Raw genomic sequence first — 14,682 nt, forward strand, 5'->3', positions numbered from 1 at the left:
TCTGAAGTCAAATGTCTACTGTTTGCTGATGATCTGGTGCTTCTGTCACCAACCAAGGAGGGCCTACAGCAGCATCTAGATATTCTGCACAGATTCAGCCAGACCTGGGCCCTGACAGTAAATCTCAGTAAGACCAAAATAATGGTGTTCCAAAAAAGGTTCAGTCGCCAGGACCACAAATACAAATTCCATCTAGACACTGTTGCCCTAGAGCACACAAAAAACTATACATACTTCAGCCTAAACATCAGCGCCACAGGTAACTTCAACAAAGCTGTGAACGAGCTGAGAGACAAGGCAAGAAGGGTCTTCTATGCCATCAAAAGGAACATAAAATTCGACATACCAATTAGGATCTGGCTAAAAATACTTGAATCAGTTATAGAACCCATTGCCCTTTATGGTTGTGAGGTCCGGGGTCCGCTCACCAACCAAGAATTCACAAAATGGGATAAACACCAAATTGAGACTGCATGCAGAATTCTGCAAACATATCCTCTGTGTACAACGCAAAACACCAAATCATGCACGCAGAGCACAATTAGGCCGATACCCGCTAATTATCAAAATCCAGAAAAGAGCTGTTTAATTCTACAACCACCTAAAAGGAAGCGATTCCCAAACCTTCCATAACAAAGCCATCACCTACAGAGAAATGAACCTGGAGAAGAGCCCCCTAAGCAAGCTGGTCCTGGGGCTCTGTTCACAAACACAAACACATCCCACAGAGCCCCAGGACAGCAACACAATTAGACCCAACCAAATCATGAGAAAACAAAAAGATAATTACTTGACACATCGGAAATAATTAACAAAAAAACAGAGCCAACTAGAATGCTTTTTGGCCCTAAACAGAGAGTACACAGTGGCAGAATACCTGACCACTGTGACTGACCCAAACCTAAGGAAAGCTTTGACTTGAGCTGCACTTCCAAACCTCCTGCCAAATGTATGACCATATTAGAGACACACATTTCCCTCAGATTACACAGATCCACAAAGAATTCAAAAACAAACACAATTTTGATAAACTCCCATATCTACTGGGTGAAATACCACAGTGTGCCATCACAGCAGCAAGATGTGTGACCTGTTACCACAAGAAAAGAGCAACAAGTGAAGAACAAACACCATTGTAAATGCAACCCATATTTATGTTTATTTATTTTCCCTTTTGTACTTTAACTATTTGCATGTTGTTACAACACTGTATATAGACCTAATATGACATTTGAAATGTCTTTATTCTTTTGGAACTTCTGTGAGTGTAATGTATACTGCACATTTTTTTAGTTTTTCACTTTTGTTTATTACCTAATTCACTTGCTTTGGCATGTTATTATATGTTTCCCATGCCAATAAAGCCCTTGAATTTAACAATTGAATTGAGAGAGAGAGAGAGAGAGAGAGAGAGAGAGAGAGAGAGAGAGAGAGAGAGAGAGAGAGAGAGAGAGAGCAATGTGCGTGTGTTGACTATGGCCAGCCATGTCTCTCTCTGACAGGAAAATTAATGTTGTTTAAAGTCCCCTGTGACGCATGAAAAAACAAGCTGTTATCTGTTACGGAAACATGCATCTCTGTGGTGCTTTGATAATTCTTTATCATTTCAGACAACATAGAAGCCATTGAAAGATTTATGGCAATGGCATAAATTTGAGACATTGTAAAATGCGAATGCCCTCAAATGCACAGATATTGTTAATTTATGCATTATCAGAGAACATATGTTGTTTTTTCACAGAAGTGGTGTTCAGGTGGAAAGAGAACAGGCTATAGGAAGACCGATTGAGTGGGAATAGAAAGGTGAGAATTGAAGATAGGGAGAAGATAGGTGAGGGCATAGTTGTGGTCTGAACATGCCAGCTCTTGTTGAGGTAAGGATGTGGGAGCCAGTAGGTATAGAATGAGATCTGAGCAAGTCCTGGATGTTATCTCTCTACCTGTATTCATTTGTGTAGCTTACCTTCGCTCTGTCTCTCTACCTCCCTTTCCCACTCACATTCTGGAGTTTGGTAATCACGCTTATCTCCACTATACTCTAAAGGAGGTTAGCGTTTTTGGTTATGAATCTTGTTCTGGAGGCAGCTCTGCAGAGTTGTCAGTAGCAGGCACAGCCACAAAGTCTGACCACACTGCTAACCCTAATGCCTAAACAACATTTTTATTTTCATGAATTTTTACAATATGACCAATTTTGACTTTGCAGTTGACCTATGTAATGGGAAATCGCTTCTTTCTGCCTCCAGGACAAGACTCGTGACAATAAACATCAACCTTCTACTCTGTATGCGCTTCACTATCCACGCATAATTGAAGACAGTCCAGTTGACTTGAAAGCTGCACAAGTTGACATATATGTTAGAAAACATAAGATATGGCGACATCTGGTGGTATGTGGTGACTCCTTTCTCTAACATATTTCATTTAAGCAGTGGTGGACGTGGCAATGACGTCAGGATCCGGAAATGACCCGGATTCAAACTTTCAGTCCCGGCTTGGTAAAAACATCGAACGATCTGTGAATTCTTGTGGAATTTTGCTAATAGTAAGTCGAAACTGATCACGTTTATCGAGGGAACCTATATATACACATTTGATTGGCGTGGTGATGAGAGTTTTCTTTATTCAAACAAAACATTCAAGCCACGTCTCTCGGGTTAGCTAAAAATCAGCTGTGATGGAGTCGGCTCTTTAAAACTAGCTAACGTTAGTTAGTCAACGTTAGCTTGGCATAACTAAATAGCTCAGTACCTAAGAACATTTAAATGGCAACATATCTAGCTAGCTATAATTGTATATTTCATCACTGTCAGATAAGATGTCTGGTAGCATTTCGTTTCAGTTTGTGTTGCCGTGGTAATGATGGCTTTGCTAACATTAGCTTACTTGTTACTAGCTAGACACATAAATGGGGGCTTGATTGCTAAACAAATTGGCCAAGCTCCGATTTGTTGGGGGAATTGAGACAACGTATTGATAGCTAGTTAGGTGGCACGACAACCTAGCAAACTGTCACTTGAATTAATTTGGTTATGTTGCTCCTATCATATTACAGATACATTGAGAATGCCCGTGTGCGTCATTGGACACGGATTGATGCCTCGCGGTTAGGAGTTGACATCAGGTGTAGTGACTGTTTCCACGGAGCACGGACCGGTCTATAGTACACTACCGAGATCTTTCAGACGTCAGACCCTTCCTCCTTGGCGTGCCCAGTACAGGCTGGTGATATACAGGCGGCAGGATGACGTGCAGGGATCGAACCAACGAGTTCCAGTCAGCCTGCAAATCCCTACAGAGCAGACAGGTATGTAGGTATGGGAGAGGCAGTGGCCATTTTAGCATGTACATTTTGGTGGGGGATGCATGCCAGCAAAGCCACAACACTAAACAATACATTAATTGCACTATAACGGTGACAAATGGTGCCCACAAACTGTTAGGGCCTACATTATTATTTATTTATTTTTTCTTCACCGTTATTTAACCAGGTAGACCAGTTAAGAACAAGTTCTCATTTACAACTGCGACCTGGCCAAGATGAAGCAAAGCAGTGCGACACAAACAACAACACAGAGTTACACATGGAATAAACAAACGTACAGTCAATAACACAATAGAAATGTCTATATACAGTGTGTGCAAATGAGGTGAGATTAGGGAGGTAAGGCAATAAATAGGCCATAGTGGCGAAGTAATTACAATTGAGCAATTAAACACTGGAGTGATAGATGTGCAGAAGATGAATGTGCAGTAGAGATACTGGGGTGCAAAGGAGAAGGGGAAAAAAATAACAATATGGGGATGAGGTAGTTGGATGGGCTATATGCAGATGGGCTATGTACAGGTGCAATGATCTGTAAGCTGCTCTAACAGCTGATGCTTAAAGTTAGTGATTATTATCTCCAGCTTAAGTGATTATTTTTTTGCAATTTGTTCCAGTCATTGGCAACAGAGAACTGGAAGGAAAGGTGGCCAAAGTAGGAATTGGCTTTGGGGGTGACCAGTGAAATATACCTGCTGGAGCGCGTGCTATGGGTGCTGCTATGGTGACCAGTGAGCTAAGGCGGGGCTTTACCTAGCAAAGATTTATAAATGACCTGGAGCCAGTGGGTTTGGTGACGAATATGAAGCGAGGGCCAGCCAACAAGAGCATACAGGACACAGTGGTGGGCAGTATATGGGGCTTTGGTGACAAAACGGATGGCACTGAGATAGAATGCATCCAATTTGCTGAGTGGAGTGTTGGAGGCTATTTTGTAAATGACATCGCCAAAGTCAGGGATCGGTAGAATAGTCAGTTTTACGAGGGTATGTTTGGCAGCATGAGTGAAGGAGGCTTTGTTTGCGAAATAGGAAGCCGATTCTAGATTTAATTTTGGATTGGAGATGCTTAATGTGAGTCTGGAAGAAGAGTTTAGTCTAACCAGACACATAGGTATTTGTAGTTGTCTACATATTCTAAGTCAGAACCGTCCAGAGTAGTGATGCTGGACGGGCGGGCAGGTGCGGGCAGCGATCTGTTGAAGAGCATGCATTTAGTTTCACTTGCATTTAAGAGCAGTTGGAGGCTACAGAAAGAGTGTTGTATGGCATTGAAGCTTGTCTGGAGGTCAGATGACTGTGTCCAAAGAAGGGCCAGAAGTATGCAGAATGGTGTCGTCTGCGTAGAGGTGGACCAGAGAATCGCCAGCAGCAGGAGCGACATCATTGATGTATTCAGAGAAAAAAGTCGGCCCGAGAATTGCACCCTGTGGCACCCCCATAGAGACTGCCAGAGGTCCGGACAACAGGCCCTCCGATTTGACACACTGAACTCTGTCTGAGAAGTAGTTGGTGAACCAGGCGAGGCAGTCATTTGAGAAACCAAGGCTGTTGAGTCTGCCGATAAGAATGTGGTGATTGACAGAGTCGAAAAGCCTTGGCCAGGTCAATGAATATGGCTGCACAGTATTATCTTTTATCGATGGACCTTGAGCGTGGCTGAGGTGCACCCATGACCAGCTCGGAAACCAGATTGCATAGCAGAGAAGGTACGGTGGGATTCGAAATGGTCGGTAATCTGTTTGTTAACTTGGCTTTCGAAGACCTTAGAAAGGCAGGGTAGGATAGATATAGGTCTGTAACAGTTTGGGTCTAGAGTGTCACCCCCTTTGAAGAGGGGGATGAGCGCGGCAGCTTTCCAATCTTTAGGGAACTCAGACGATACAAAAGAGAGGTTGAACAGGCTAGTAATAGGGGTTGCAACAATTGCGGCGGATAATTTTAGAAAGAGAGGGTCCAGATTGTCTAGCCCAGCTGATTTGTAGGGATCCAGGTTTTGCAGCTCTTTCAGAACATCAGCTATCTGGATTTGGGTGAAGGAGAAATGGGGGAGGCTTGGGCAAGTTTCTGTGGGGGGTGCACGGCTGTTGACCGGGGTAGACAGGTGGAAAGCATGGCCAGCCGTAGAAAAATGCTTATTGAAATTCTCAATTATTTTGAATTTATCGGTGGTGACAGTGTTTCCTAGCCTCAGTGCAGTGGGCAGCTGGGAGGAGGTGCTCTTATTCTCCATGGACTTTAGTGTCCCAGAACTTTTTGGAGTTTGTGCTACAGGATGCAAATTTCTGTTTGAAAAAGCTAGCCTTTGCTTTCCTAAGTGCCTGTGTATGTTGGTTCCTAACTTCCCTGAAAAGTTGCATATTGCGGGGGATATTCGATGCTAATGCAGTACGCCACAAGATGTTTTTGTGCTGGTCAAGGCCAGTCAGGTCTGGAGTGAACCAAGGGCTATATCTGTTCCTGGTTCTAATATTGGGACATAAAGCTGTTCCAACAGCAGTCCCAACACCTCACCACTGCTACACCTGGCTATCAGCGGAGCCTTGTCTGGCAGCGAAACAGTTCATTCAGCCTCATTTACTGCCTTTAAAAAAAAACATAGCTGATAATGCTGACTTGCTTAAACAAATGTGGTTTCTCCTGGCAATTGAGATGTGCAAACTATGGCAATAGGGGACGACAAGCGGATAAGAGGCAATCCATAATTTCGATTAAGACATTAATGAGCGAGAGACGACGGATGTAGTCAATATAACTCTTTGTTCAGCACTTTTGAAAGCGACAGAATTCAGAACATGGACCTTACATATAAACAGACAATGAAAGCTCTTGCAATATTCGATGATTACATTTCTCTTAAATAGGTTTTTGGCAAACAGGCACACACCGGCTGCGAACGATGGGTTTACAATACCGCGTTGGTGAAAATAGACCAAATGATTAGGATGAGGCACATGGGGTAATAACAGCTTACTACACAACATACACTTAGAATTACTTTCTTAGCTACAGTTTACATATCTCTCTTGCATCCTACATAATTTATGAAGCAGCATAAGAAATGTTTGGACTCACGTTGTTGTGATGTGCTTGAACAGGAAAGTGGCCCGGCGGTCCTTCGTGGGCAAATTTTGTCATCAAAGAGAAAGATGCCGGATTTACAATTCCGAGTTGAATGACTGTTCAAAACGTGTTTTTCCCCTGAGTTCTCAGTTGTCTTGAACTCAGTTAGCCACTGATTCCTTCCCAAACCACTCATTGTTGAATTTGCGACTTCCAACTTGTTGTCTGTTTATGGCCGATGAGCACCGAGACGTTTTATCTATAATATTTCTTCTTCATATGACAAGGATGGAAAAGGATTTGATTGTCGACTTGATTCATGGTGACGACTGCTAGCTAAGATTTTGAAGGTATGATGTTGACAGTCCAATCAAAGCTACTGTAGGTTTATGATGTTGACAGTCCAATCAAAGCTACTGTAGGTTTATGTTGACAGTCCAATCAAAGCTACTGTAGGTTTATGATGTTGACAGTCCAATCAAAGCTACTGTAGGTTTATGATGTTGACAGTCCAATCAAAGCTACTGTAGGTTTATGATGTTGACAGTCCAATCAAAGCTACTGTAGGTTTATGATGTTGACAGTCCAATCAAAGCTACTGTAGGTTTATGATGTTGACAGTCCAATCAAATCTACTGTAGGTTTAACGTGATGTCATTCTGTGGCAAATGACCTTGAGCCTTCTTGGATGGGCACTTCTTTTTTCTATTTGTTACTTTTACCCCTTTTTCTCCCCAATTTCGTGGTATACAATTAGTAGTTAGTCTTGTCTCATCGCTGCAACTCCCGTACGGACTTGAGAGACAGGCGAAGGTGGAGAGCCGTGCTTCCTCCGAAACCCAGTTAAGCCGCACTGCTTCTTGGCACGATGCCTGCTTAGCCCGGAAGCCAGCCACACCAATGTGTCGGAGGAAACACAGTACTCCTGGCGACCGTGTCAGCGTGCATTGCGCCTGGCCCGCCACGAGTTGCTAGAGCTTGATGGGACAAGAACATCCCTGCCGGCCAAACACTCCCCTAACCCGGATGATGCTGGGACCATTGTGCGCCGCCCCATGGGTCTCCCGGTCGTGGCTGGCTGAGACAGAGACTGGACTCGAACCAGGATTTCTAGTGGCACAGCTAGCACTGCGATGCAGTGCCTTAGATCACTGCTCCACTCGGGAAGCCGGATGGGCACTTCTAATATAACTCTAGTCTTAGAATTGGCGATGACGTACTGTTCCATGAGTGACACACTTTTTTTTAACCTAAAAATGCGGGGCTGAAAACAGGTGGGGCTCTGCACTAAATGACGTGTCGCCACTGGGGAGAGGCAGGGGCAGTGATGTTGAAATAGCCATCTGATCAAAGCCGGGGGATACTAAACACAACCTATGGGACATGGAGGAACCTATTCATTCCCCCTCTTGTAATCTGTCACAGATGATGTGTCTCTTTTAATCCCTCTTTCTCATTCTCTCTCTCTGCAGAATGGTGTTCAGCACACCAAGCCAGCCCTCAGTGCTCTCAAGCCACGCAGTGACTTCACCCTCATGGCCAAGTGAGTCCCACTGCCAGCCAACTTGCTCACATTACACAGTTAATCCACTCAGGGGTGTAGTTGGCACCTGTGTCTGATTTGAAGTTTAGTAAATAGCCAGTTGTTGCTGTTAGTTTCTCCATGGTGTTTTAATCACATTGTAGCTCTGCATGATCTCTTTGGAATGCAGGCTGTTGTTTTCTGTTGTCTTATCATTTTACAGAAGGACATACTTTACATTCTGCGTATGTACATGCGCTAGCAGTTCCTTTTCACTGTGTTCATGTTTAGGCCTATCACTGTGATGCCAATCTTGTGTTGTTTTGAACCCCTCCAGGAGAATAGGGAAGGACTTGAGTAATACATTTGCTAAACTAGAGAAACTCACTATTTGTAAGTATATGTCAATATTTATGTTTCAATATTTATGTGACAAATAGCTATTTGGATAAACTCTGCATTTTTCTATAGTTCTGGATATGTCTGTTTTGACCTTTTTCAGTGGCTAAAAGAAGATCTCTATTTGATGACAAGGCAGTGGAGATTGAAGAGTTAACCTACATCATCAAGCAGGTGAGATTTTTTGTTTGTTTGAATTGACACCGATACAGGAAAAGCAGTCGGCTGTTTCTCGTTATGAACTATAAATCGCAAACACGATGACCAGTCAGTCAGGTGGAATCTCTAGGCGAGTGACAGACCTAGCTGTTTTAGTGGGCGCAGTCTGTGTTACACTGCTGTGCCCTGTTTGACTCCCTCTGCCTGTCTCCCACTATTCCCCTCGCAGGACATTAACAGCCTGAACAAGCAGATTGCCCAGCTGCAGGATGTGATCCGTTCACGTGGAGCGCCCAGTGGCAGACACATCCAGACCCATTCCAACACCATCGTCGTCTCCCTGCAGGTCTGACTGCCAGTGCTTCTCTACTGCATTATGGAACTGATGTGGATGAGTAAAATGATGTAGCCATATGAAACCTGAGGCTTTATAAAATCAGCTCCTTGTTTTTGTTTTGTTGCAGTCCAAACTGGCATCTATGTCCAATGACTTCAAGTCGGTTCTAGAAGTAAGAACAGAGGTAAGATTCACTGGAACTTTGTCACTCTAGAACTTTCTTCCATTAAACCTCAAGAATCCTCGTAATTGTAGGTTGCCTATATCATTCTCATCTTCTCTTTCTCTAGAACCTGAAGCAGCAGAAGGACAGGAGAGAACAGTTCTCTCAGCGTCATGTTTCTTCTCCTCTCCACGCCAACAACTTTAGTAAGAAAACCCACCACGTTTACCTCACCTTCAGCCTCTAATTCCTACACCAGATAACTTCACAAATGTCTCTGTGAATTCCAATCACAGAACTTTATTTTCTCATCCTTCTAACTGACTATCGTTTCTCTCTCCTCTGCCAGAGAGTTCAGTGTTGATGCAGGATGAGTCCAGGAGTATGGGGGCTGAGGTGGCCATCGACATGGACAACCATTCTAACCCTCTACAGCTCCAGCTCATTGATGAGCAGGTACAAACACTTTCTTATCACCTGTATTGTGTGTGTGTGTCATTGTGTTAGTATAATGTTGTTTCTCTGTGGTGTAGGACTCGTACATCCAGAGCCGTGCAGACACCATGCAGAACATTGAGAGCACCATCGTAGAGCTGGGCTCTATCTTCCAGCAGCTGGCTCACATGGTGAAGGAACAGGAGGAGACAGTACAGAGGTGAGGGAGGGGGAGGAGAGCAGTATAATGGGGAAGCAGGGAAACTCGGTGTAGAGGGGAGGAGGAGGGGAGAAACTTTGAGATGCTCGAACACAGCCCGGTGTGTCTCTCAAGCCCTATGTGTGTCTCCTCTCCCATGTAGGATTGATGCTAACGTGGAGGACACTCAGCTCAACGTGGACATGGCTCACACGGAGATCCTCAAGTACTTCCAGTCTGTGTCCTCCAACCGCTGGCTCATGGTCAAGATCTTCCTCGTCCTCATCGTGTTCTTCATCGTCTTTGTGGTCTTCCTCGCCTGAGCAGGGAGAAATGATAGATAAAGAAGTGGTTGAAGAAGAGGGAGATGGAAAAGTTCATTGTCTTTTGGCAGGTTGCGTCACTCCGATGAAACGTTAGTCCCTTGACCAGTAGTTCAGACGGAGTCATGCTATCTGACATAAGACAATGGGAAAGGTTGGGCTGAGACGAGGGGTTGCCACAGCAACAGGACAATGGGACAGGTGGAGTGTTATTGAACGGTTTGGGACTTGAGGTCCAGCAGCCCAAGAAATGCTAGTAGTCTGCTGCCTAAAGCCTTGGAGAGCGTTTCTGAAGTGACCCTAGCAGATCTGTTCTGTTCCTACAGACATTGATGAAATACCCCTAATGAAAGGATAGGCTATCGGGACACACTTTGTATAGTATAAACAGAATACTTGTCATTCTGTTCTTTGTTACTTTTGAGAATAATTCATCTTAAACATTTAATCAAAATGACTTATTTAATGGTTTGATTCTCCAAACCTAGTTTTGTTTCTTGGTAGATTTCCTTTTACCCCTCATGTAGCTTATTGTTGATTGGTTGTAAGACAGGGTGTCATCAGGCCAACACAACAGACTGGAGTTTTCTCGAATTGTAATCATTTCTTTCCATTTTTGTTCCTCATTATTCTAGTTTTATTAAAGAGACTTGAACAATTCTCCCTCACTATCATTCACGCTACGCATGATTGGAAACTATTGTTGGTTTACTTTCTCTTTTTCTTTCAATGTTTCTTATTTGCCAAAAGGGCACTTCCAGTTTCAAAGAAATGTGACAAGACACCTGTGGTCTAAGCTGTTTTATGACGGTACAGGATTAAAGGTGGTTTAAACTGAAGAGGACATTCCCTTCATAGCCCCAATCATAAACACAATGTGACGAGTCAGACCCGAACAGTTTGTAACAAGTTACTTAATACTGTTATTGCAGATCTAACAGTTTAGATTGCCTGGGGTCAGTCTGAATACTGTTACCAATGGCCGCATCCCAAATGGCAATCTATTTCCTATATAGTGCACTACTTTAAACAGAGCCCAAGGGCCATTGACAAAAGTAGTACACTAAATAGGAAATGGGTTGCTATTTGGGACCCTAATTAACAGGTTGTTATAACATCTGTTATAAACAGGTGACATGTCATTGGTTATGCCAGGGTTATGTAGAGCTGAAAGTACACTAGTGAAGTCTCTCTACCAAACTTGTCCGTTTGGACGTCACTGCTTTATTGGGGACTGTCCTCTTCTCTTCATCTCCTCTCATTCTCACTGAGGACAGATGTTTATGTAAAGGCTATTATTTAATGACCGACCAGAACTTTTTTAATAAGAAAACACTCCTATTTCTTCCCTTTTGCCAAATGCCTTGACTTCTACAGTGTGTAAAGTGAAAATAGTGCTAATGTATTGGATAGAAGTGCATATTAAAAAAGAACAATGGGGAAGTTGTGCAAAGGACTGTAATTCTTTACTGAGTAAGAGGATTATAGAATATTGATATAATGAATTGTTATAGAGTAACCATGCCAACCAAAGGACTGGAACTAAGCTATGCAGTAGTAATGACCCCACAGTAATCCACACACAAACTTCATTTATTATCAAGGATCTGTTGGAAAATAAGACCTGTATTTTCTAGTTCATTTTACATGCATTTCAAGTGTTAACGCATTCGGAAAATGTAATTCACAATAAAAAAACAAAATAGTATTGTATATCTGCTGGCTAAGCTTGCAATTCTACTCTTGCATATGTAACGGCATTATGTCTAAACAGTCAGTGGAAATCTGCTGAGGTGTGAGCTGTCCTCATGTTGTATCTCATCTTGACCTTCTCCCCTATCAATCTCTCATCTCCTATTCTCTTTTTCCATTTTAGTCATTTAGCAGACTCTCTTATCCAGAGCGACTTACAGTAGTGAATGCATACATTTCATACTTTTTTTTTTTGTTGTACTGGCCCCCCGTGGGAATCGAACCCACAACCCTGGCGTTGCACACGCCATGCTGGCGTTGCAAACACCATGCTCTACCAACTGAGCCACAGGGAAGACCGTGGCTCAGTCCATCCCTCCCTCCCGCTCTCTCCCTCAGCCAAGTGCACTCTGTTCGATGGGAGTGATATCAGGCATGCTCATGCTCCTCCCCTTCCTGGCCGCTCTCGCCACGTTTGCTGCTCCCTCCTGCTGCTCCACCTCGTCCTCCTCGTACCAGCTCGACTCCTCCTGCAGGTTGCCACGTGACCCGCCCAGGCCCCCACCCCTGAAGGGAGCGGGGCGGAACTTGGAGCGGAAGGTTACAAAGGAGAGGCTCTTGCTGCGTTGTTTGTCCCAGCCGGCTGACCTCATCCTCATCTCCTCGTTCTCCTCTTCTCCCTCCACACAGTCACGTAGAACCGTGCGGAACAGACGAGCCACCTCGTGAACCTCCGGCTCAATCTCCGTCACCAGATTCCTGAACCTGGGGTAGAGGGCACAGGTCAAAAATGAGTTTGCGTGATACTGATAAAAGGTGGCACAAAGTTCACTTTGAAGACATCAGAACCTGTTGAGAATGATCATGAATCCATTTCCATGATCTACCTGAGACATTCAGGATATGTGTAGTGTACACTCTCTGACATGGATAAGGTACAAAATCCCACCTAACAATGACAGGGCCACACTGAGACGGTGGCACCCTGGCACACAGGTCCTGCAGCTCTATCAGGTCTCGAGGTGTCAGCTCGTAGGGTTGGTGGGTGGGGGCAGTGGCCAGCCAGCTGTAGTCAGCGGAGGAAGAGCTGCGCCGGCGCCGGCCCTCTTTCGTCACCCTCTCCAGGCGGATACGCTCGGTGCGCTTCACCATGGCGCCCAGCTCCAGCATCAGGGTGTTGGTGACTAGTTCTTCTGCCGTACGCTGTCCAGGCACCTTCGGCTCCAGAGAAAACACTGCTGACCAGGGGAACATCTAGGGAGGGACAGAATTCAATTCAATCAACTTGATTTATTCCAGATGGGCAATTATTGTAAGAGAGGATGAGAGAGGAGAGAGGAATCAGCCATGGGGATGGGACCAATACAAGTTATTGAAACTGTTTTCATGCTGCAAACTCATGCTATTAATTTAAACACACTTAAAGTAAATGTTGTGTAATGTATCTTAATTGTTAAAGTTTGTTTAACTTTGTTTTTAAATCTGAGTCAAATAATTGCTTCATTAGGTAGATAAACACGCCTGGGGATGTTACTTGATTGATAGAACTGTAAATACAGATAATTAGATTCACTGATTCTTTTCTGCTTTAGGTGACCTGCCTTTTTCACGACACAATGTAAAAGTTAATTTACCTGTAGTCAAACAAAAGCTTGATAGCTTACCTTTTCCAAAAGTCAATTATTGAATAGTCTCCTTGTTTGTTAGAAATCCTCTTATCAAGATGCAGACAATGCCTTCATTTCACAGTATACTTTTTCTTTGTTTCTGTTGTCTTTAGTGTGCAGCTGCAAAAGATTAATGGTTAAAAAGAAAATGTCAAAACTATCACTCCTACACACCACTAACTGACCACCTTGCTACCTCGAAGGTCCGTGGCAGATAGGTATGTGTTCGTTTGTGATTGACAATGAATGTAATCCTGTATTAATATACAGAGTGATTGACAGGTCTTTTACAGGACTAACCTCATAAGCACACCTGGAGGTGTTGCTAGATGTGTCAGTCTGTACATATCCAGTCAGCCAACTAGAGCAGCGTACCAGCAGTTTTGTTCAGGAAGCGTCTGTCATCTGTGAATCAAAACAGAGACACTGGACCTAAAATATACAGTAAAATACTAACAATATCCTCAGTGATGACAATGAGCATTTTCATGGAAGGAGGACATAGGCCTACCATTTCAACACTGATCTGTGGCATTTAGACAGCACTCCAGAATGTTTTTGCTCAGATAATGGGCTAGAATAATGTCTCTGCTTGGATGCTGGTTGGTAAAGGAATGGTGTAGGTTTTGTCAATGATACTTGCATTTGATGAAGTTGAAATTGTAAACTTCAGATAGATTTGTATAGAACCCCTAGACCTATATTAGGCTGAGTGTGACATTGGGAAGGCATTTCTGCTCTTCCTGGAAGACCAAGGCACATACAGTGCGTTCGGAAAGTATTCAGACAAATCCAAATCAAATGTTATTTGTCACATACACATGCTTAGCAGATGTTATTGCGGGTGTAGCGAAATGCTTGTGCTTCTAGCTCCGATAGTGCAGTAATATCTTACAATTTATATCTAACAAATTACACAACATATACCCAATACACACAAATCTAGGTTGGAATGAGTTAAGACTATATACATATGGATGAGCGAGGTCAGAGCGGAACAGACTAAGATACAGTAGAATAGTATAGAATACAGTATATACATATGAGATGAGTAATGCAAGATATGTAAACATTATTAAGTGAACGAGATACCGTAGAATAGTATAGAAAACAGTATATACATATACAGCCTCTAATGTGCTAGTGATGGCTGTGTAGCAGTCTGATGGTCTTGAGATAGAAGCTGTTTTTCAGTCTCTCGGTCCCAGCTTTGATGCACCTGTACTGACCTCGCCTTCTGGATGATAGCGGGGTGAACAAGCAGTGGCTCGGCTGGTTGATGTCCTTGATTATCTTTTTGGCCTCCCTGTGACATCGGGTGCTGTAGGTGTCCAGGAGGGCAGGTAGTTTGCCCCCGGTAATGCGTTGAGCAGACCGCACCATCCTCTGGAGAGCCTTG

At 43.6% G+C, this 14,682-nt stretch overlaps 2 protein-coding genes across 3 annotated transcripts; one reads left to right on the forward strand and one right to left on the reverse strand.

Annotated features, from left to right (window-relative positions):
* The first annotated feature begins 2,440 nt into the window (after positions 1-2,440).
* Positions 2,441-10,585, forward strand: stx5a (syntaxin 5A). Its single transcript, XM_029724381.1, has 11 exons — positions 2,441-2,545; positions 3,056-3,307; positions 7,860-7,930; positions 8,247-8,302; positions 8,412-8,482; positions 8,697-8,813; positions 8,932-8,988; positions 9,095-9,173; positions 9,317-9,423; positions 9,501-9,622; positions 9,765-10,585. The coding sequence occupies exons 2-11, from the start codon at positions 3,245-3,247 to the stop codon at positions 9,922-9,924; spliced, it is 903 nt and encodes a 300-aa protein (XP_029580241.1). The 5' UTR covers positions 2,441-2,545; positions 3,056-3,244; the 3' UTR covers positions 9,925-10,585.
* Positions 10,586-11,274: 689 nt separating this feature from the next.
* On the reverse strand, positions 11,275-13,672 carry zgc:162144 (RD3 domain-containing protein). 2 transcript variants are annotated; one of them, XM_029724391.1, is made up of 4 exons: positions 13,584-13,672; positions 13,281-13,403; positions 12,566-12,870; positions 11,275-12,381 (listed from the first exon to the last, which is right to left on the reverse strand). In XM_029724391.1, exons 3-4 carry the CDS (start codon positions 12,868-12,870, stop codon positions 12,012-12,014), a joined length of 675 nt encoding a protein of 224 aa, XP_029580251.1. In that variant the 5' UTR covers positions 13,281-13,403; positions 13,584-13,672; the 3' UTR covers positions 11,275-12,011. The 2 variants fall into 2 exon arrangements, with proteins under 2 accessions (XP_029580251.1, XP_029580248.1); XM_029724388.1 differs by lacking the exon at positions 13,584-13,672 and having other exon boundaries at positions 13,281-13,500.
* Positions 13,673-14,682: the final 1,010 nt, after the last annotated feature.

This window comes from Salmo trutta, chromosome 3, assembly GCF_901001165.1.
Source record: "Salmo trutta chromosome 3, fSalTru1.1, whole genome shotgun sequence".
NCBI lineage: Eukaryota > Metazoa > Chordata > Actinopteri > Salmoniformes > Salmonidae > Salmo > Salmo trutta.